The sequence below is a fragment of the Daphnia magna genome, linkage group LG2, assembly GCF_020631705.1.
Source record: "Daphnia magna isolate NIES linkage group LG2, ASM2063170v1.1, whole genome shotgun sequence".
Classification (NCBI taxonomy): domain Eukaryota; kingdom Metazoa; phylum Arthropoda; class Branchiopoda; order Diplostraca; family Daphniidae; genus Daphnia; species Daphnia magna.
The window spans coordinates 15,139,539-15,164,166 of NC_059183.1; the positions used below are offsets into that span (position 1 = coordinate 15,139,539).

At 42.6% G+C, this 24,628-nt stretch overlaps 2 protein-coding genes across 2 annotated transcripts; one reads left to right on the forward strand and one right to left on the reverse strand.

Annotated features, from left to right (window-relative positions):
• The first annotated feature begins 541 nt into the window (after positions 1-541).
• LOC116917194 (T-box transcription factor TBX20) lies at positions 542-8,903 on the forward strand. The gene is made up of 6 exons (XM_045170326.1): positions 542-1,171; positions 1,302-1,788; positions 3,593-4,040; positions 5,474-5,638; positions 5,874-5,950; positions 7,573-8,903. Exons 1-6 carry the CDS (start codon positions 952-954, stop codon positions 8,342-8,344), a joined length of 2,169 nt encoding a protein of 722 aa, XP_045026261.1. The 5' UTR covers positions 542-951; the 3' UTR covers positions 8,345-8,903.
• A 14,880-nt stretch (positions 8,904-23,783) lies between these two features.
• On the reverse strand, positions 23,784-24,471 carry LOC116917198 (uncharacterized protein KIAA1143 homolog). The gene is made up of 2 exons (XM_032922574.2): positions 24,275-24,471; positions 23,784-24,182 (listed from the first exon to the last, which is right to left on the reverse strand). Exons 1-2 carry the CDS (start codon positions 24,383-24,385, stop codon positions 23,823-23,825), a joined length of 471 nt encoding a protein of 156 aa, XP_032778465.2. The 5' UTR covers positions 24,386-24,471; the 3' UTR covers positions 23,784-23,822.
• Positions 24,472-24,628: the final 157 nt, after the last annotated feature.

The window sequence follows — 24,628 nt, forward strand, 5'->3', positions numbered from 1 at the left end:
TCCGCGATGGTAGCAAACGCCGAGCGTTGGGATAAGGCGTCAAGGAGACATTCAAATGTCAACGCGCGCCATCTGTTTGCAGCAGTGGAATGTCTTCGAGCTCAACGACGTATACAAATGAGGCACACGACCAGAAATGGACAAAAAAAAAAAAGAAGAAGTGTTTGTGTGTAGACATCAACAGAGATGAAGTATGTATTTTTCGTGCGCTTATATGTATATGGCCGTGCGTGCGGGGTTCGGTACTAGGCGAAGCGAGCGATGGTGGGGGCCGATGCGATAATGCGACGACCGTCATCATTCAGCATCAGCTGGAACGGTGCGGCGCGTCGGTGGCATCGACCTATCACATCATCACTTTAGAGTGTCGGGCTGCCGATTGGTCGACGGCCAAACCCCTCCCATACGAGTCCCGTGCCCACCTACCGTCCGTCACCTTCTACCACCGTTTTTTGTTTTTCTTTTCTTTTTTTACCTCCCCTATGTTCTTCCTCTTACACAGCCCCGCCCATCTTCTCCCTCCTTTCGTCCCTCTTCCCCATTCTCTCCGTGCGAACCTACCTATTTTCAAAGGCTCCCGGACTGGTCCCGCGGACGGCCCAAGCTCAGCAGTCTCGGCTGTCGCAGTAGCCGTGTCAGTTCTGCACGTCGTTCAATCCCGTTGCCCGGTTGTTCGTTCTCTTTCGCTCCGGTTTTAATTGTTTCCCGTTGATTCCTTTCAAGCAAAAGTTGTGTCGCAATTTTCGGGAAAAAAAAGAAAAGGAAAATTGGAATCTTCGCTAGAAATTTGCATAAATTGCTGGCAGGTTTGACGGTTATTCAGCCGTCGTCGCGTGTTAGTCCACCGTTATTGCCTGTGAGACTTCCTCCAGCCGAATTTCAATAGAAGACAAAACGATTAACGATTCAAATAAGAAACAAGGAGAATCTTCGTATTTAAACCGCAACGACATGTTGCCAGTGAGTGCCAACGACGACGTTGGCGGCAGTGCCATTCAGCAACAGCAACAGCAGTTCATGAACGGCCAACATTCGAGGGCAAAGGGTAATTTCTCAATTGCCGCCATTATGGGCCATCACATGACTCACGAATCGCGTCCGTTCGCCATGGAAAAGCTCTCCCCATCGCCACCGCGAAGCATCCGCCGTTCGTCTGTTGATCCATCGCCAGGTAAAGAGAAATAAGCCTACATTTCGGAAATACCTTTAACTCTGATTTTAAGCGATAAAAATTCAAGTTGATCACGACCGTTAACAGACAATTAAAATGATGCAAATACCTGTGGTTTACATTATCACAGATTCGGACAGGGCCATGAAAGAGGACGCGGTCGAGGACGAGGACGGTGAGTCTTCGTTGACGGATCACGAGATCGACGTCGAGGACATTGATGAGGCCGACGATGGTCATCATGTGACGGTAAAAAATGGTGGCGCCCTTCTACATCGTCATCGTCAACAGCAGGGGAGTCATGCGACCATCCGATCGTTCAAAGAGGAAGAAGATGACGACGAAGATGAAGTGTTAGATAAAGACGAGATCATCGACGATGATGACGTTGGAGGTCCACCTCTTGGCGCAGTCAAGTCGAGGAAAAAGTCCGGCAAGAAATCGGGCAAATCGGGTGGAAGCGGTTCTGGCGGATCGTCGTCCAGTTCAAATCCACAAGTGAAACCCAAGTGCAACTGCGAGCAGCTGCAGCACGTCGATTGCCACCTGGAGACCAAAGAATTGTGGGACAAATTCAACGAGCTGGGCACCGAAATGATCATCACCAAAACCGGCAGGTCAGTTCTTGCCCGTCGCATTTAAAACAAAACAAAAACAGACAAAACAAGGACTTAAAAAACCCCAAAAACAATCGCTTTCATGCAACAAGAATTGAGCATTCCGTATCGTTGTTGGGATCGTTAGCGTTATTCTATAGTATGTCGGTCGCGTCATAGAGAAATTTCGCCTCCCCCGACTGTATACGATGTCTGTCTAACTATTTGTTTCCATTGCCCCCTACACACTGTAAATCTCAGAAACCACATGTGTAGCATGCCTCAACGTCACGCTTCGTATTGAGACTGATCGCTTGCTACGGTAAATGTCAACTCGATCAAACTGTCATTTCGGGGGGGAAAAACGCAAACAAACCGGAATGATGTATACGTATAGCCTACTACTAGGAACCTATACACACACATCCGTATCTTGCGCACGACAAATCAAAGAGCTAACCGGATCGAGGCAGCATTCATAGACAAAAAAAAAGTTCAATTACATTTGTTTGGTTTGGTTTGGTTTTTATCAGTTGTTCACTGTGTTATTCTTTTGTTTTTGTTCTGGAGCGAATTTCTGTTGTCTCTCGTCGATTTGGGTTAGAACGCAACGATCGAATAGTTGGCATTCCCGGGATAAATTCAAACATTGCGACGCTCGACCTCTGTAGTCTGATGTACACCCTGACTTGTTATAGCTATAGGAAAGGTATTTGGGGGCCGAGTGCCAGACTGCCAGCACAAAAGGCTCCAACAGCTATACGGCGGCGATGATCTATCTATGATTGATAGCTTTCAAACGGCGTGGTAGGTCTCCAAGTTCCTAGCGGCTAACGAGTAGACAACGGCGTCGTCGGTGTCTCATGTCTGAAGCGCAAACATTTCAGCCGAGCCGGAAAGAAACAAGCATTTCTTCTACATATATTATTACACACGCTGCTGCGTTGCGAGAGCTCGGAGTGCTCCGTCTCTGATGACAACAAGTGTAGAATAAGGTGTATGCGACAAAAGGTCCTCACCTCTCATCCATCGCTCTACAGAGAGGAGAAAGACTCTCCTCTATAGCTATTTCCGCTTGTTGAAAGATGACTGTCGTTGCCAGGTCTACCGGATGATGGCATTCTGTTTAGCCCCGGCAAACCTCCAGACGTGGGGTGAAAAAAAAAAACAAAAACAAAAAATGGGCAATAGTTTATTATTCTTTATTGTGATGGCTTAAATAACTCGGAAACTATGCGCTTGGTGCAAACGTTAGTAGAGTTTCGTGTATAGATATGCGGGGGCTATATAGTCTGAACATCAACCCATCATCTGGTCGTGCCGACACACAGAGACGCAGTGAACTTTTTCGAGAGCTCCAAACTGCACGATAGGTTTGTCGCCAGTCGTTTCGCTCCATCTCCATCCTATTTTGACACCATGCCCAGATCGCACCGTCAACTGCCCACGGTCTATATGGGCCTATTTCTTTTTCTTTTTTTTTCTTGTTTTTTTTGTTTTTTTTAAGAATATATACTGACAGTGTGCAACATACCTCTGAACTGCTACATACAGGTCACCACAAAAAGAAAACGAAAAAGGATCCCCCATTGTTTTGTTTATTTGTGAGCGTCTGTCTCGATGGGTTGGGTTCCTCCAATGGTTGCATTCAACAACACTCAGCAGGGTACGCCACGTATGGCAACACCTCTTATAGGCCCCACCATTAGGAACATGTTTGGCTTTGAAAAAAAAAAAAAAATTCATGTTTATGTCGTAACGAAAAAAACATTTTAATGGTATTTCTCCATATGGGTTTATATCCATGGCGTGACCCGACTAACAGGCGAATGTTCCCGACCGTACGCATCACATTCTCCGGGGCGGTCCTGATGGCGGAAAGCTCACAACTTCAGCAACAACAACAACGTACGACGGCCGATTTGCTAATGACTCATCCGCATCATCCGTTGGCCTATCACCATCATCATATGCAGCAACAGCAGCTCACGGCGTCACAACAGCATTTGCATATACAGCATCAGCAGGTCGGCCATCCGCAGAGTCGGGTGCGCTACTTCGTTCTGCTGGACGTTGTGCCAGTGGATAGCAAACGCTATCGTTACGCCTACCATCGCTCTTCATGGCTAGTGGCCGGCAAAGCCGACCCACCGGCACCGGCCCGTCTCTACACTCATCCTGACTCGCCTTTCACTCCCGACCAGCTACGTAAGCAAGTGATCTCCTTCGAGAAAGTCAAACTGACCAACAACGAAATGGACAAACAAGGACAGGTGAGCAGCGAGTATACATTTCATTCATCTTTGATTCAAACATTCTATGGTATTCGTATAGTTTGGAATTAGATGGCCTACCTTATATAGGCTCATAAAACTGTGACTACGTACAACATCATTTTTACGAGACACGGCACGCGTTACTAGACTAGAATTTAAAAAAAAATGGCCTCTTATATTGAGAAACAAGAGAAGGGAGAAAAGGAAAAGAAAAAAATCCCGCTTTGTATTTCATCAAGTGTAATGAACGTAAAAAATAGAAGGGTGGCAGACTGGAATATACAGGCAGTTGGCCTTTTTTTTTTTCCTTTTGTACAAAATAGATATGCCCATTCAGTAAATTACCGTACATGTATCCAGTCTTGACTGTAAACGAATCCTTTGGCGCGGAAACCTAATAGCTTCAATGGGGTTTGAAAAAAAGAAACTATACTAGTACATAACATGTGGGGGCTGATGGCAACGACGCCCCTAACCGTAAAGCGAAGGGTGGCCCGGAGGAGGTGACGGGAACGGACGGAACGAGCTGAAGTGTCACGTCATCCGGAATTGTCTTACCTCCCCACACAACCCAGCCGAGAAACTCCCTCGTCAGGGGCCACCCTAACTTCCCCTGACGGTCTCACTTCCCTGCTCGTTTATTCTGTTCCTGTCCGACAGCCGAGAGTGTCACAACTTGAAGCCAAAGACACCGGATGATGAAGTGTCACTTCAGCTCAACGGAGAACCTCATTACTGGCGGGGTTCTGTACTCTCGTTTGTAGCCTCTTTTGCAAGGGGAAAAAAAAGGAAAACGCATGAGGTCCAAATGAGAGAAGAAGAGAAAGAGATAAGTTGATGACCGGACACACATTGCAAAGCAGCAAGTGAGCGGAAAATAACGAGCTGGTCTCTTTAACCGGCCGCACAGGGAGACGCCACAACTTCACTAGCACAGCGATATAGTTTCGTGTACATTCTAATGCTTTACAAGTCGCACAGTCAATATATGCATGTGGCTGATGTGGGTGTTTATAAATAGGCCCACCCTGAGCTGCTGGCGCTCTTCAACACGGGTGGTCCTTTCTTTTACGTTCCTTCTCCCATTTTTTTCTTTTTCTTCTTCCCTTCTGTTTCCCCTCTTGGCTATAGCTTTAACCTTTGAACCTCGGCAGCAACTTCATGCCCTGCACGACGGGCTATAGCTGCAACGGCCCCAACAAACTCATTCCTTGTCTCATTCACCAGTTTCTCCCCCTTTTTCTTTGAATTTTAATGTGACAAATTATAGGCAAACCGTTATAGGCCTAATGCGCGTAACTTCCGGTGCTTTTGACGAAACAATTGAACACACACACACACACAATAATAATAATAAATCGAACGACAAACCAAATGCGACGCGTGTAAAAACGATCGTTAATTGGTGTCCGTCTCTCCTTTCGTTTAAGATTGTCTTGAATTCGATGCATCGTTACCAGCCGCGAGTGCATCTCGTCAGACGGATGGAAGGTGACACGACTCGGCCAATCGTCGACTTGGAGCGCGAACAATTCCGCACGTACGTTTTCCCGGAGACGGTGTTCACCGCCGTGACAGCCTATCAGAACCAATTGGTATGTTAGAACCCATTGGCAAACCGGTTTATACTTGGTCATCTGCCATTCTTTTATGCTCGGCTTGTTTGTTATAATATATCTTCACCTTGTTGGGTTTTTTTTCTTTCTTTTTTTTGTGTGTGTGTCCCCCCCCATCCCTCTTTTTTTTTTGCGTATTGACAAAGTCACGAGCTGAAACACGATTCTGTACTAGCATACATATTCAATTGGATATCGTTGGGCGCTATTTCAGATAACCAAGCTGAAGATTGACAGCAACCCGTTCGCCAAAGGCTTTCGCGATTCTTCAAGACTTAGCGACTTTGACCGGTGAGTTTCCCCCTTTTTATATTTGAATTTTTTATCCAGACAACTAGCGACTAATGCTAGACATATTATCGTCTACGCACTTCGTTTTTGTTTTCTTTTTTTTGTTTTTGTTTTCAAAAAGAATTTGAAAGAAAAAAAAACACGAAATGAACACGCACGGCGTCTGATTAAAAGAGAGTGGCTCGCCACCAACGGTCTATATAGTCAAGCGAATCAAATGTACTCAAAGTTCGGCGTTACGAGTAACTGTGTAACGATCGTCCGACACGATACCAATTCATTACCTGTCGCCGCGTGACCCGCTCGGTTTCCGCCACTCATTTTTTGTTTTTTGTTTTTTAGTTTGATTCTAAACTACCCAATAACACTACATCGGTACGTTACTATAAACCTGCATAGATGCTTGTTAGCGTGCCAAACAGCGCCAGTTCGGCGTCTGCGTTATTTAGTTAGACCTAACTGTATATCGTTCGTTTTCGTTTTTTTTTTACGTCGGTCGGTGGTATAGGCTAATGAAGCGGCGGCGATTCGGGTCGCTTCAGCGTCTTGCAATTGCCAGGGCGTTTATGAGTCCCAAGAATTTCAAATGCATCGTGAAACGGCACCCACACCTGCCGCCCCCTGCGTGAGACGTCTACGGTCCGAGCCTTCACAACTCGACCTGGATTATTTTTTTTAACGCATTTCATTCGGTGGATGGCCGGTACGGTTGGGTGTAGGGTCAAGAAGCATAGGTGGTTAATGGTTAATTAATTGAAACCTCCTTCTTTTTTTTTTTTTTTGAACTCGCATTTCAGCTGTTGGAAGGATGAAACAAACAGTCATATTTTTAATAACAAAAATAGGAACACATTTCCTATACGTTATGTATGTGTATATGTGAGATGATGAGCGTAATAAAAAATAAAAAAACATGGGCCAGGAGAAAGAGAAGGCGCGGGAGGTCTGGAACGATGTTATATATAGATAATCGAGCGGCGTGAAGAGAGAGAGGACAAGACGCTTTACACGAGCACCAAACTAAATCGCGAGGTGGGCAGCGATGGAAGAAACGAATAAGATGACGATGGCTATACGACTGTGTGGTGCTGTTAGAAGAAAAAGAAAAAAAAAATGGGCTGTGTGTTGCGGGACCGCCGACACGGAACAGCTCATAAATTTTCATCTCCAACCTAACCCTAAAATCAGAGAATTAACAAAGGAAAGAATAATGAAGGCAAAGGCGAGCAGATTTTTCAATTATTAAAGTAGGCGAGAATTCTGTAGGAGATGCGCCAAACAAATCCAAGTAGCCAAGACACTACCGTCTATAAAAACAGCATATCATCTACGGTGGGGGAGGGGCAGTCGGCAAAGGCGGTTTCACTGCCCTGTAATTAAGTCACACACTGGTAGGGCCATAGATCTTGCTGTGATCATCGCCGCAAAATTAGTTAGAACGTTATAGAGAACAACAGCCTCAATGTCGGCTTCATTTCCTTTTTGTTTTTTTGTTTCTTCTGATGTTGGCGGCATAAAAAGCCTGCATTAAACGTGATTATTCTTAGCTTAATCAGATTTGGAAGTGACGAAAATGCCACTGAAACTTCATTTTTAACTCTATTATTTTCGAATGAAAACAGGGACGGAATGGACGGCATGGCGGACTACATCCGAGCGCCGTCGCGAATGTTCCCCGACGTGTCCGATTTCGAAGCGGCTGGATTTTTGAACAGCGAGAAAATGCGCAGTCTCGGCCTGCATCACGCGCACAATCAGCACCCGTTTGGAGCGTCCATTCACCCGCAAAATTCGAACAATCCTCGCCTACCGCCAATGCCACTGGCCACCATCCAGCAGCATTTGTTCGCCATCCAGCAACGCACCAACGGCTACCCTATCATGCCGTCGCCTTCTTCCGCCGTATCGCCAAACGGGGGCGGAAGTAACAACCAATTATTGCCCATGCCGTTCCCGCATCATTTGCTATCGCAATGGACGCTGGCCGCAGCCGCTGGATTCGGTTTCAATCAGCTGGGATTGTTCGGACTGGGCGGATTACCAAGCGCCGGACTGACAGGTCTACAGCAACCGAGCGTGAATCCTAGTTCGTCAGTATCACCTCCTCACTCGACACGACAGCCGAGCCCGATGGCAACGCCGCCGTCGGTTACGGCCACTGTCACCGGTTCTGTCGCTCACCTGCCTTGCCTGTCTGGCGAGAGGAGCGATCCGCTGACCGTTGCGAAGGGCCACAATTCATCGCATCGCCAACACCACCGATTCAGTCCCTATCCGGCCATCAACATGACTAGCAGCAAGATGATAACGCATGGCAACGGTGTGAACCACACGGATGACCCGTCGGATCGTTCACCTGCCTCGGCCGGTTCTAAACTGACTTTTGAGAAGTGAAAGGGGCGAGAGGGGATATGCAACATTACAGATGCACACCTGCATCAGTGTATTGTATCGCAGATGAATAAACAAAAGGTGGACATTTTATACAGTAACGTGGCATGACAGCACGTCGTTTGCTGATCATCTTCGGACCGGCTTTGCTCGGCTTTTTTTTTTATTTCTGTGACTCGTTGTTTTTATTTATTTTTTATTTTCTTACCATTTTCTTGTATTGGCATATTCTTATACCCTCTATATGACTTTAGTGTTCATTGTTTGTTTGTTTGTTTGGTTTTTTTTTTTTTTCGTTTTGGTTTTGCAAGTTGGACCGCTCCCTGTTGACGCGTATATACACAGTCTAAGTTGAAAATAGAGTATTTTGTCGTGGCATTTTTTTTTTTTTTAAATCTTGTTTGTTGGTTGGATTTCTATAACGTCGTGCTTCCCCACTCCAGTCCCTCACCTTTTTGCTTCCCTTTTTTTTTTTCGTTAGTCTTCCTCGATCTGTTTTTGGCTTTTTTACCTGCAACGCTGTACAGTCCTTAAATACTTTATATACACTGAATGGACCGTCTCGATGTTATTTATTCGAAATATTTATTACTTTGAAAAATCAATAAAAAGATCGAACAATTATTCTTGAAACTATAATGACAGAAAGAAAGAAAAAAAGAAGCCACGTACTCAATCAAATGAAACCAGTCCAATCAATTATAACTCGAAAACTGTGGATCTATAACTAAAACTTTCTATCGTAAAAGAAGAAAACAAAAATGCGACAATAAGAAAATAGGAAATTGTTTCCCTTTCTAATCGCTTTAGTGTGCCCAAAGCCTTTCGTTTTTAGCTCGTATCAAGCGCCGTTGGCCAAGTGAAACTCTCAGTGTTTATTCTCAACCACACGTACACCATTTTTGTTTGATTGCAGAAAGGCAAAAATGGGATTGTTATTACGTTTTCTCACCGTCGTGGTTGCTCTTGCAAAGCCTAATCAAGACATTTTGTGGTTGAATTCCCCGTCTATGAAAGAAAAAGAAAAAGAAAAAAACATAAAATAAAGCAGCTTGGTGATCACAAATCAAAGAACGAAGCGTTTCGATCGCAATGTCATGGGCACACAAAGAAACGTCCGATAGTCACCTCCCTCCGCCATCATTTTCAGAAAGAAAAGGGAGTCGCCTAAATGTATTATTACGCATCGTATATCCATTGTGCATTTGCCATCTCACGAATTGGGGCTCGGCTTCTAGAAAGCCGAGAGATTCGTATATCGATATAGGCGGTGAGTGTCAAGAAAGAAGATTAGAAAATCACAGAAATTTTTAAAACGAAATAAAAAATTAAAAAAAAAAAAAAACATACGCCCAAATGACATGGAGATATTCTATAGTAATTTCATTTGAGTATGTACTGTAGTTGTACGTAAACACACGTATACGTTTGTAGATAAATTGTGTACGATATCTTGCTGTAGGGGTGCGATAGCCTATCACAATTAACCCTGCTATTGTGTTGAAGCGCAAACGCAGCATGCCGGAGCACATCGCCACGATTTTCCGATCCGTTCTCGTGTTGTAAAATACTCGGACAACAACCACAAACATTAGAATCATAGACTGTCATATGTGGGGGGGAACGCGAAAACGAAGAAACATTTCAGCTGATTCACTGTCTAAGCGATATCGCCATGAATCCAACCGCTCCCACCCAGCCCCAGCACACCTACAGCCCTACCAATCAATTACTTCAATCTTCTTTCTATATAGCGTCTATAGCTGCGGGTGCCAATTAGAGCCATTGTTAAAATGTTACAAGAAATTAACCGTGGCATAGGCAATAGAGAAGAGATAGGCGAGGGTTGCGCTTCACTCGGTCGGATCTCATCCGGTAGATAATTTCCGTTGCACTAATACGTGTCTACTGTAAAATGCTGATGGCAAGTATTTGCTACCTACCAGCACTAAACGCCGTCTATTACATATTACAGCAGAGTGCATTGATACAGACGAAATTGTTCGTGGCGATCGACAATATAAAGGATGGAAATGGAGAAGAAAACATGAAGAAAATGAAAATATATTAAGTCTGTAATGGTGTAAACTTTCACCAGAGAACTTTGTGGTATCCATTAACGAACACTGCGGTTGTTGTTGTTGTTTTTTATTTTTTTCTAGCAAGCTTCCCTTACGCTCTGCCACAACAACAACAATCAACTCATCACCACCCAATAAAGCAGCTCGTCCAGTCTCATTACAACGCTTTTGTATACACTAAACAAAATATGAAGTAAAAGTAAAAAAAAAAAAAAATTAACAGAATATACCGACGTGGGTGATAGCTCCAATGTGATGGGATCGACCGTCACGCAGCACTTCCTCAGTCTCGTTCATTTTGTTTAGACCGCCAATTGTGTGTGTGTGTGACAGCACGCACCGGTGTTGATTGTGTTACATACACCTCGGCAATGATTGAAGAGAGAAAATGAAATCATCTGATCCATTGTTGTCGTGTGAGCGTATCATTTATCCGCTCCTTCGTGTTGCTGTAGATTGCGCTGCTCATGGACTCGGTTCGACCCTCCTTCGTCTAATGATCTTTAATAGCGCAGAGGGAGGCGGAAGCTGGTGCTGCGAACTCCGGAAGTCATCCGAAACCTCTTCTTTAAAAAAAAAAAAAAAAACAAAAAATATAAACAAAACACCCACAGTCTCAGTAGGTAAGTAATAGACCGAAAAGAGAGCGGGGGAGAAAGAACACAGAGAGGTATTCAGAGTCGCGCTTGTTCTTGGTATCGCTACAAGAGGAAAAAGAAAAGAAAAGAAAAAAATAGAATAAGTATGTAAATATAGCCCGTTGTGTCGCGCGTGTGTGTGTGGTGGCTTAGACGTCGGCGGTCGGTCGAGTCTTGACACTCTTTGTCAAGCGTGACGCGCGCATATTTTGTCACGCTCACGCCATACCTTCTCATTTTTTGTTGTTGTTTCTTTTTCGTCTTGCTCGGGTATTTCAGCATATATACATATGGAAGCCCTCGACAATCATTCTGTCGCCTAACGGGGAAAGACGACGCCGACATCGCAGTCGCCCAACAAGCGCCCACCCAAATACACAGAGCCAAATCTATGGGAAATTACAGTAATAAATGGATATGTTAAAAATGCGCTATGAATTATGGTGACCACCGATAGCGCCAGGGGAGCCCATTGCCTGATTTGGCCCACATCATCAAGACATGCTCGTTATGGCACGAGCAGCGATGGATAAGGGCCAAACTTAACTGCTTAGAAATGTTAGAGAAAAAGACGTAGAAGACAATCCGAGAGCGTAAAAAATGACGTCACACGCAACAATAATTGAAGAGCGTGTCAAAAGAGAATTGAGGTATTTTTGGGATACCTAAATATTGGTGCTAGATTGAAGGATGAGGAAGCCACCAGCAAGAGAGGGTGCTGGTGTCATTGATTAACAAAAAAAAAAAAGAGGAAACGCCGAGTTGTTGAACGACATCTTCCTGAAACTGGCTGTCTATTTGGCCCTTTCTCTTATCTGCTACTCATGCTGCTCTGCCGTCGTCGCTAACGAACTCTGTGTGTTGGCTGATTACGACCTCCTAGCTGGTCGTATATGCCTTCAACTTGTGTGTCTCATATATAGAAAACAATTCAAGGAAGGAGAAACAAAACTCAGCTCGACTGGTGGCGCGCGGTCGTTAGTCGCCCGATGACAGACAAACGATTCCTAATTACATATCTCTCTGAAAGGCAGGAAGAAATCAAGACGAAAAAGAAGAAGAACAAAAAAAAAAACTAAAAGAATGGCGACAGTAGATCTAAATATGTGCCGGGGTAGGTGGAGGGGCGAAAAAAAAAAAAAAGAGCATTCCTTTACTCGTGTATTTATACATACATATATGCGTGTATAAATATATGTGTATATGCGTGTTGTTTCGGATGCATTGGGTGCCTTCTGGTGTGGCTGCTGCTGACTTTGGCACGTCGCAGGTCGCATGTCGTCAAACTAGCGCTCCGTCTCACACTCGCGGAGAACGCGGTCGCGCCCCAAGCTCGACACGACGACACGACCCAACCGTAGCCATCATCAAGGCATCTTGGTCATTGCCAAGAGAAAGAACCTGTCCAACCATCCACCGTAGATATATAAATATATACGATGCACCATTATTCAAAATTGCGCAGAAGGAACGAGCGCCGACTCGTTCCTCATCCTTGTTGTGGTTTTTTTGTTTTCTTTTTTTTTTTTACAACACTCTTTTCTCAAACAGCTTTGACGTTCGTTAATCAAAAGCATCGAAATGTGTGTTCTTTTCGTTTTCTCTATTTATTTTTATTTATATTTTCTGTTTTGTTTGTTGCTTCTTTCTCTTTCTTCAGTACACACATCATCCGCTCTAGAAGCAGCGGACGTGTAAATCATTGCATCTGATTTATGTGAGCCAATCTAATATTCAAAACTAAGAGAAAAAAAAAGAAACGAAAATAAGAAAACAAACAAATGGATTACAAAACTTTAGGAAATCGGCTGGACAGTTGGAATAGGAGACGTGACTTGTAGTGAACACATGATCTGGCCTTCGTGTCAAGAAATGATTATCTACCAAAGATGAAGGGTGTCGCATCGTAACAGGTGATACGAACACATTCTCGTGACATAAGGTTATCTATTCTTTTATTAAATGAACAGGCAAAATAATTGATCTTGGGAATACCTGCATCCAACAAACAAAAATATGCAACCGAATTCTTCAAAATCCTTTAAGATCGCCAACAGCAGTCCGTCCCGTGTTCTTTATTAATAATTCAAGTTTTCACGTTTTTTATTTCTTTAAATTAGATTTAAACCTTGTTTTGTAAGGCATTTTAAATCGTTAGATGGTCCGCCTTAATCTGATTTACCAGACGCTGAACTGGGAATGATTACAATGTAACGCATAATTGGGGGAACAGGTATGCCGTGTTTGCTCCGCCCGACTACTTTTGCGCTGTTCTTCTCAATCTGAATATTTGTTGTGATGTCTCCGGTTTTTTATTTAAAGCGGAGATTTAAAAACAAAAATGGGGAAAAGAGCTGGCGCTTATTCAAAAAAATGATCCGCTCTGCACTGCCTCTCGCCACCGCCGCAACTCACAATGAGTTCCATTCATTCCTGGCGAGAGATATATATGTATTTATGTCGTCGTCTTCTAAGAGTACGAAACGGAGACCAAAAAAAAAAAAATACAAACATAGTTGATGCTAGCAAGAAGAAGAAGAAGAAGAAAAAAAAGGGCGCATAGCACGGACGTAATTTAAAGAAGAAGAAAAAAAGAAGGAAGAAACGAGACAACAAAAAACATGTAGTTGGAAAGAGTTTTACCAGCAGACGGAAGAGTTAGAATAGCAATGGAAAATAGACGAGGATAAACTCATTTGACAGCGTCGTCACATGTTGATTTAGAACGGTCCTTTTTTTTTGCTTTTTTTTTTTTGCTTTTTCTTCTCGCCATATCCTTTTCGAAAAACCCATTCACAAAATATTTAGATGTACATAAGCGAGACGTGAGACGACGGAAGGGCGGACAACACATTGCCCGTTTGCTGGCACGTGCGGCCGTCACTTTCAAAGCCATTTCGCTCACATATATTTTTTTTTTTGTTCCACTCTTGTCATTTCGTATTTTTCAGCTGCTAGCTCTTCTCCAGAAAGATGAGCACTTCATTCACATTATTTCATACCAAATCGAAACATTTTTTTTTTTTTTGAATTCATTCATTCCGATCGGATATTTTTATAACTCAGGCTCTATCTGGCAGCCATTTAATGAATGAACTCCATTAGTTACGGTGAGCGAATAAGATTGCTGTTTGTATTTTTCCAGCAATAGATACAGTAAATATACTTCTATCTGATGCTTTTCTCGTGGCCATCGGCTTCTGTTCAACAAACCGCCCAACTATGGTACATAAAGCCAACTGTTTTTCCCACAATCAACGACTTGGCCATCAAGTTCATAATGCTGCATTTATAGGCCTGAATTACTGAAGTTCTATGCGCTGGATTCTTTTGAAAGGCGGCAAAACCAATGAGAACGCCCAGGTATTATAATCGCAAAATCCTCCCCCCAAAAAAGCAATTGTAAGAAGCAAACACTGAATTTCGATTCATCGATTTGACCAGCTTGCAATACACTCAAACCATTCAAGCACCGCCCAAAACTTAAAGAACCTAAACAGCATTTTAAAATAAGAAAAGAAAAAAGAAATAGAATAAAAGGCTCTCGATACTTTTCAATGTTTGACAATAGAGGCAGAACTATAAACTGATCCATTGCGATGGATGTGTATACAAACTCTTGAGTTGAGTGTCTCTCTCTCTCATTCTAAAGCGGCCCACGGTGCTCTCCAGCCACGACGGCCAACAATAGGGGCTCACCGCCCCTCTCAGCAAGAGCTAAAGCAGCAGCAGCAGCTAACAGCAGCAACTTTTTAGTAGTTCATGGTGGTATGTGTTGTACCGTACCACGTGTCATGCTGTTGCTTCCCCTTTTTTTTTTGTTTTCGTGTTCTTCTACATCTACTTTATTCTACTTGGGATTCCTCCGGTCGTTCTTTTCTGCTTCTTTTCTCTTCAAAAAAGAAAAAAAAGAGATAAATTGTTGCTGGAGAATGGAGGCCGTGCCGTATTGCTCTCTGCTGGCAAACAACAATAGAGTGTCACGACGAGGGGGCGTTGTTACTGTCTGTTCCAGCAAACGACGAGGAAGCTGCGTGAGGTCGCTCGGCGCCCTCCCAGCTATTCGACGAAGAAGAGAGTGCGAGAGAGAGAAACAGCCCCCACAAAAAAAGACAACATGCACAGCTGGGGTTGGTGGGTCAGGCGCGTGACCTTTAACACCGGCCCGTATACGTATACCTGATATGAATCTCTTCTCTCCCAGCCGTGCGTTTTCTTTTTTTATAAATCTATATTTTACGAGCTATGCGCGTACAAATGTCACCTATACTAAAGCCAATCTCAAAGCAAATTCATGCTATCATCCAACGTCTAGACCAGTTGAAAGGCACACGAGTATTAGCCATTAAAAGACATTCGTCCGTTAATAAACTGAAAAAATGCAGTTGTATTTCAACCGATTTCAAATCAAAACTAAGTAGCAAGCCTAGAGTGTTAAGGTGTGTAAATTAGCACATGTGTCAATTGGTAAGATAAAATGTGTGTACATTCACTTCTTCTTTTTTTTTCCGCCTTCAGCATTCAGTCGATTTGTCGGACACGTTTCAGTTCATTTTTTCAAGAGGAGATAACACTGGATTATGGAATTAATTCTTTGCTGCGTTCATGAACTACCGGACGAAAAGACCCTCATCCGAAATGCCATGGTTGTTGCCATAATACAAAGTGCGGTGCATCCTTCTCGGGGTAGCCTATACATAGTAGACCTCTAAATACCTGTGCGGATTTGTTGGAGTTGACTGCCAATCCATCACCGAAGATGGATGGACGTGGCTCTGATTGTAAAGCTAGTGGGGAGAGAGAAAAGAGAAGAAAGGGGAGATAAAGAGAGACAGAGGGAGACAGAGAAAGCCCTAACGGGCTGATTGGCCCGACCGCGAAACATCCATTAGCTCCGGTAACGGGCAGCCGAGTCGCGGGTGCTGCCTTGTGTCACACAATCATTGATAAATCAGTGACACGGTGCCACTACGGCCGTTCCATCAGTCCCCCCCATCCATGCCCCATTCTAAATATATAGAAAGTTTAGGGCTAGTAATGTACTTTTGTACACACACTGGCCTACACGTTGGGTCATCTAATAATCATGGAACAATTTCCCCCTTGTCTTGTTGCGGTGTTCACACCATCACTCTTTCTACCACTTTTTTTTTTCCTTTTTCTATACCAAACCCTAACTGAAGGGTCAGAAAATTGTACCGTCTCACCCCCTCTCCCCATCACTAAAAGATCGAACGACGTTCCATTATATAAATATTTAGATGTCCAACGCTCTTTTCGGTTATTCCAATCGTTCGTTAGATGTATACATCGTATTACAATAAACGAAGGCGTTCTTTTTGTAACGGACCACCTCAATTGTGATGTCGTCATATCTCGTAAAGATAAACAATATTAAACGTGCGTAAAAATGTTAACTAAACAACAACAACAAAAACAAACAACCGACGTACTGTACGTCATGGTGGTTGTGAAGAATTGCGCACTGCACCAATTCTATTTAGATCGCATGCCATTCTTCTAAGGTTCTAAACATTGGCCTATATATTTTTTAAGGATCGGCTGTAAATGACTATGATTCTAAATTCGTTTTGACAAACGAGAAAGGTGACTGTAGATGAATTATACGGAATGGAATAAGCGTGACAGAAACACTTGGGTCGTCCAATACATTAACGGCAAAGCACTGGTCGACTTGCCACCGTGGTGTAACATATACTGTTACATAAGACTAACTGGTACAACTCTCCATTGGTTAATGGACAAAAGACAAATGGTCGACCCTGACAAATAGGTCCTTGTACGTCGTCTAACATTCTCGTTATACGAAAATATGCCGACAACGATTCGCCTTATGCTTTCCTAATGTCAATCGAAAAGTCCTATCGTGACTGTAGCCGATCGGCAGTTTGAAATTTTCCGCTCTTTTCGAGTTTCAACTTAAATAACGTTGCGTCCCCGTTTATCTATATATGGTTGCATTTAAAAAATACGTAGTAGGTCTACACATAAATCAAGAAGCTATTTTGCTGATAAAATGGAGGCGCGTAAGCACTTCAGACGTGTATATAAGCTTTGCCGATAAACTTCAAGAGTAAAAAGCTTCCGGAACATTAAAAAATACGGGCTGTAACACACATACGATGTACAGTCGGAACAACAAGACATAATAGGAGAGACTCTTTTTTCTTTCTTTCTTTCTTTCTTTCTTTCTTTCTTTCATTTCCATTTTGTGAATGGCTAAGAGATCGGGGTGTGGGTGGAAAGAATGAAGAGGAGGAGGACGCACAAATATTTTTTCCAAGCAACCAGCAAAGAAAAGCGGCTCAGAAATGAAGAAAGGACCAGAAGAGAAGGGAGAGGATAAACGAAAACAAAAATATTTAAAAGAAAAGTGAAAAGAAATAAAGGAGAATTCAGACGGAAAAACGAAAACAGCTCCGTGAGTCGATCGGATAGTTGATGGAAGTTATTTGTCTGTTATCGGGTCGAGAGATCAGGTGCAGCAAGTCGACGCTGTGTACAAGCAAGAGCATCAGAAGTATATAGCCAGTCAGCCAAAAGAAAAGAGCCAGGATGAGCCGTTGCCAAGTCACAGCCATTTGCTCTATAGTGTCGTCCGATGCTATACACAACGTACATGGGGCTACATAAATATATATACGAGATGATAAGTTTCTCTTTCTGACAGGTTGACAGCTGACTGACTTGCTCAGCGTCAGCAACGAGAAGGTGCGGAGTCGACAAGGTGAGCTCGCGCGGGCCAAATCTTCGATGAATATCAACCGTCGTGCCGTCCGTTTGATGCGAGCGAGAAACGTCTTTTATCAGCTGTATGGATGCGAAAGAAATGAAAAAAAAAAGGGGAACAAATCTCTTTTTCTCTCGTTTAACTCGGGATACATTTTCTCCCCTTCCAGTTCGATAATACGCGGCAAGAGTTTCGAAGCGGCCGTATACACACACACATACACTATCTAGGCCCCTATCTGGCATTCCTACAGCTATATGAATATCTGATGGATGGATGTGTACACCAACTTGGTACGTGTTTTTTTTTTTGGTTTTTTTTCTTCTTTCCAGACCGTGTTTCAAGTCACTTTACTTTCTATACCATACGCAGGAGAGTTTATCACTCAGGTGACCTTTATACAAAACTGTTTTACAGGTGCTCGAACCCCTTTACATGGGTTGTTTTGAACACACAGAGCGATATCATACGTAAACTGATAATCCCTGAAATTCCTTAAACTTTATCATCGTATTACGCCTATCCTTACGTATACACATCAACATCAAAAGCCAACGAATGTGAAAGGCCTTCTTAGTTATAGAGGACATCACATTTGTTACACATAACCGTTTTGAATGAGCATTTAAGTTATTATTTGATCAACGCATTTTCATCCAAATCAACTGACTTAGAGAGTAACGACGGAGCTCTTAAAGAGTATAACAGTGCAGTGATTATTGTCATATGTTTGAAGCCGAGGGAAAAGAAAAACTATAGCTGTTGGAAAACTGGCCATGTCAAATGACCGATCGCAAAATGATTTCGTGCACGTCACATATAGAAATGAATGCGTAAACTACGCAAGTTGAAAAAGAGCGAAAAAGGAGATCGCGGAGACGTGAAATGACCAGCAGTTGGGCAGTCGGGCTGTTTCAACATTAAAAGGGAAACCATCATCTCAGTTCAGCGAACCACGTAATGAAGTTTTCGGCCTCTCTTTTACGGTAGTGCCTCCACCCTCTCTAGCTATATTTAATACGTTCTTATATTCTAACGCTAACGGTGGGGGGGCATTTCTGTTCTGCTGTCGACTTGCGAAAGGATCAGCTGCTGATGTGTATCGCTAACATAATGTAACACGCCACGGCAATGCATCAAATAGGAAACATTCTGTGCGGGAATGTCACCGTATTTGAATAAATGGCCAGCACGTTTATACATCCCCTCCAGCTGTACACGCGTGAATGGAATTCAATTAGAATTTATATTGCCCCATAGGCAATACGGTACGATCCGACAGCAGGAGCTGCTGGATAAATGCTTGCGTTGCTGCCGAATACGTTAACGTTTGAAAAAAAACCGCCAAAGATGCTGGCGGGTTGACACGTCGAAGGAAGAATTCATCATCGCTGTTTTTCGTGTTCCATGAAGTTTGGAAGTCTGATGCATACTTGCATAGCCTCTGTCTAAAAAAGAGGCTTATCGTCCCTTGTTCATCACAATCGACTGTTTATCAAGATTGGGGGGGCTGTTCTTTTCTGACAATCGACCTATGACCTCCTCGGTGAAGTCCGCCTCTTCGTCATCCGATTGCTCACCTCAGATAGCCATCGCAAAAAAAGAACCCCTCTATGGATATTACTAATCGATTTATCTAGTCATACCATCTAGAGGAGAAAGGCGGACTGCCTTCAGTCTCGTCCGAGAGAGAGAGAGAGAGAGAGAGAGAGATGCCTTTGAATTGTTTCGACGATCCAGCCAATACTTTGACAAGTCTTCGGGAAGAAGAAATAGACAAATTCTTATGTTTACAAGGCTATTTAACCATCGACGTGAAAAGCAATCATTCAACTTCACCCTTTTATTATGTAGATGATGAGATCGAAGGAGATTATGCGCTGACGTCGCTCAGAGACTGCAACACAACTAAGTAAAAGGTGGGGGGGACAAGAAAACGAGGGAAATAAAAAGGCTCCGCCTAGCAGCAAAAAGCGCCAGTCTCGTATAATTGCAGTTTCCGGAGCCAATTGGCGTGAAATGGACCCGCTGTGTTGCGTGTCGTTTATTTATACAACACCATAATGTATATATCGTCTATATATCCTCGTGAGCATCAGCGCACGCACACACACACACACACACACACACACACACACAACAGCAGGCTCGTAAAAGTCTGCGGGAACAAGGAGGGAGGAAAGAGCTGGAAAGGCTGGATGAGTCCAAACTGAACAGATTTACCAAAGGAAATTACCCAAGGGGAATAGATCGTTTTGTTCAACCATCTCCCTCAGCTCCAGTATACGTTACACTGCACGCCAAGTAGATCGGGGCCGTTCTAGCTGTCGAGGGGATCTACGCGCAAAGATGCGCGACCGTTCAAATCCGGAATAATCCAGCAAAAGTCGACAAGAGAATAAAGTAAATGATACCGTTTAGATGGGCGAAACACACTGGTCGCCTTTTCTCCCTTTCCTCATCGTCGCTAAAGCAATTTGCATTTCAACTTGCTACCAGTTTGAGAGATAGGGCCGTACGCGGGAGTCATGCTCAACACTTTATTAGCATATATATAGATCAGTGAAACTCTCGTTGATCCCCACTGCCGCGCTGGTTCCTACTATTTTGCTGATACTCGCCTCAAGTCACCATAACCCATCGGGCTTTAGTACGGTCGTAATACTTTTTTTTTCTTCTTACGCTATATGCCCAGCAAATCCGTTTTCTATATCCAGGACGTGGCATTTGGATTCAATCAAAAACTCTTTGCATGAACAAAAGAGGCTACTTTTCTTGTTGCCAAGCTATTTTCTAAGCCTTATTTGATTATAAGAGACGATGGCTACGTCTTAATCTCGTCTCTAGCTCACGCTAAAATACGCGTTTTGGAAGTAGAGTTTTTTAAGCAAATCTCTCGTCGACTTTCAAGTGTACTGTACTCGCAATGAGCGTGCGAACTGAATGTATAATACAAATATGGAAGCTTGTCTGTGTCCATATTGATGATGGAAATGTTCTTCTTTGTTCTTTTAATGAAACAATTGATTTTGGCTAAGAATTAACAGATAATGATCAAATTAACGTATCAGAAGCGGAATCACACCAAATTATTGTTCTAGTCTTATTTACAGAGCATCATATACCCACAAGGAGACCATGGTTAATGATGATTATTAAGGTTAATTAAGTTTCGATAAAATCATAAAGAACTTGAAGCTTCTCTATACTTGTCTCGACACCAACATCGTTTATGAAAACACACATACCCAGTTACTCGCTGTGGTGGGAATGCAGCAGCTATTGGATTTGGAAGCAGAGCGAATGGTTAGCGGCGGTGTCGACCGTCGTTCTTTTATAGGGTTGTTTCTTGTGGCGCCGACTGACAAAACATGACCCATGCCATCGTGTTGACTTATAACTGTTGCGACTAATTCAGCAAGAGGGATTGGGGCGACCATAAGCTTGATTACATGATTATCTCTCACATCGCTCCCCTTTCCTTTGTGTGCTGCCAGACTGTACCCTTCACGCTATGATACGCTGTTTGTGTCGGTAGGCGTTGGCGAGTGTAAGTAATACGCGGAAATCCTTTCGTGAGTCTTACTGAGAAACCATGGGGAAAGAATGAGACAGTACAATGCAAGTCTTTCGAATCACCTTCTCCGAGTGGTACAGTAGACAATTATTATTGTCTGTGATGGCGGTTTATGTTAGACGGTATGGTAGAAAGTATTATAACATGGGTTAGCCAATAAAAAGCTCCAGCTGGTGAGTTTGGGTATTAAGTTGTAAAAACACATTTTTTTTTCCAACTAGTCATTAAAAAAAAACACAAAAAAACACAACAAAACAGAAAGAAATGATGAAAAAGAAAAGTGAAAAATTTATGAACGGGTTGAATTTCATGTTGCAGTGCTTTGGTTTGTAAAGCTACGCTTGAACTATCAGCAAACAAAAAAAAATACTTTTTGAGTTTTGCAAGGTCAATGACCGAAGCACAATTCAATACAACTTAGTGTTAACTTTTATGTAAACAATTATGGCCAAAGAACCGCACAGTTAGGCCTGTTTGCAATAGTACTTAAGATACTAAAGTACAGATAAAATCTTGAATGGATTTCAATTCTATGTGAACCGTATGACTAGGTCATCTGGTAAGTCCAGATTCTTCTTACTTAAAAACAAGTTTACAGTTTAGATGAATATCTACTGGCGGCCTGCCGCTCTGACGGCGTCAAATAAAAGAAAAATAGTAAGCACGGCAGAGTTAAGCGTAGTGGAAATGAAAGAATGGAACGAGAGCCACGTGCTGCACTTGAGAAACTCTGCCGGAACTGGATGGTCTCTTTTGTCTTGTATTTCATTGCGATGATATTGAACAGCAGCCAAGTCTTGAAAGAGATTGGACAGCGGGTTTAAAGAGTTGGCATTCGGTTATATCGACGAACTGTGCCCCTCATGGAAAACAGTTGCGCGAAGGCACACGCCGTCGGCTTTTCAATGGATAACAACGGCGCCGCCGACGCCTCTCGTGCTTGCAAACACGCACCGCCTTCACTGTTGATAACGAAATCGCTACGTCAATATCAGGTCAAGTTTCACTCTTTTTCGTAGCATTAGACGAAGTTGTTACATTTCGGAATCTAGAATTATAGGCCTAGACTATTTATGAAGACTTGCCATAGAAGTTGTGTTGAATAATGCGAATTCCGTTTAATGTTTTATCCAAAACATACGCAGCTTCAAATAATGCATTTCTATTAGTTAATTTTCCAACAGTCACCTAACAGATATAATACGCATATATTAGAGCATGAAAAACGTTAATTTTCGACTCGAAAATTGAAAAGCTTTGTACGATCCATAGAAAGCGTAGCTCAGGAAAGGTGTGTGTGTTTTCTTCTGATGTGTATTTATGTGCAAAAAAAAAATTAACCCAGGTCTTTCAAGTTTTTCGTCGTGGGAAGTTTAACGTTTCACACACAAATTTCTGTGTATCAAAGTTTTCTTATGATTCTAAACTTAGAAGAAAAGGATTGAAAAGAAAACTGATTATATGCAAAACAAGTTGGTAATAAACTGGAAGGGTTCATCAAATGGTTTAGGCGCGGACTGCAGAATAAGGATATACTGAAATCCAGTGTTAATTTTATTGCAACCTAATGAAAATATTCAAACACTTCAGCAGTGCAGGATATCGAACTCTTTATGATCTATCGATAATATTCGCCAAATGTGCCATATCGCATATTGTTAAAACTGCCGAAAAAATGCACTATGAAATAAACGAGAAGCGAAATGCGTAAATGTCAGTTGTTTTGCGTGGGAGGACAAGAAAAAATGGCCGGTTTTGACTACTTGAACAATTATTTTTAAAAAACATCTCAGATGATGGTAATACCATGCTGCGGGAAAGTCCCCCTTTTGTGAAACTGTGTCTAGTTCATGTTTCTTCTAGAGAATAGGAATATCCGAAAGTATATCAATGGGGGCATACTAATCTGATTCAAACTTGTTCTTACGCTCGTGTTTCTCCCTGTCTGACAAACTTCCTTTTCCCATGTTATACTGATCTCAATGGGTTTCAGTGCGCACTTTCAGCTCAACTTTGCAGAAGGAGGAGACAAGTTGAGAGCAGACCTGGGTGCCTTCACCCGCCTGCTCTATTTTCGGGCCTGACGTTTTGGCATTTCAACCGGAACAAATCGTCTCTCACTCTCCATCTTTTCCTCCACTCCCTCTCGATCTCTTTCCTTCACTCTAACTCGGCTTCCTAATCTCGGCCTGTCACGCGGATCGTCGCCTCTTCGCGTTTTATGTATAGTGTCGTTCGTCGTAAGACAAACTTTTCATCCGTCCAATTTCAAGATTTCAGTCGATAAACCTTTGTCACTGGCTGGTTTGCCATGGGTTTCGAGATCTAAATCTCTGATTGCAGCTAGCATAGTTAATTTCATCATTTTCCTAGATCAAAAATAAGAAAAAGCATATTTCTAAAAATTCAGTGTATTCATTTTTTTTTTTTTACACTATTGTTCTTCATCTTCTTCTTCATCACAAAAAGAAAGCAAACTAGACTTCTTAGCAGAACTTTGGACACTTTCTTTTTTTTCACTAGGTACAGAATCTTCTTTCTTTGTTTTTTTGCTGTTTGAAAGATCATTGTCACTATGAAGATTTGAGGTGTGAGTTCTTTTTTTCTGTGGCTTGAAAGTTATTTTCCCCTTCTCAATGAGTTCTTTTTCTTCTTCTCGTTTCAGCTCAACCTCTTCCTTTTCTGCCTCTTCGGCAGTTAGGTCACCTGTTCGTAATACCACTACAATTGGCTTTTCATCCTCTTTTTCTTCTGGATATTCATCATCTTCACTATTATCAACATAAGTTTCTCTCTGAAGAATAAATAATTTGAAGTGCAATTGTTCTAAATAGCCAAATGATGATGATGGCATAAGACACTATGAAGAGCTATACCAATATTTACCTTTGTGTCAATATCTGGTCCGTCCCTGTAACCAGCTTCTTGTTTTAGACGCCTTAAGAAGGCTGGTTCATTCGGCTTAATATATGAGACTTGGTTTCTTTTTGGACCCATAATGACTTTCTTAAAAACTTGAGCACACCTAGGAGGCAAACATTTGAAGTGTCAAAACAGCCCACCGTAAAAACACTAGAACTATACAGTTATGCCATCTAGTGAAGATTATTGGAACTCAATGTCGCATGACAAATGGGGTTTCGTATTTTCTGCTGGGAGCTGGTGATAGCCAAACTCTTAACTGCTCTAACCGTAGTTTTAGGCATTTTATTATTCACATAAACATTAATTAAACATTTC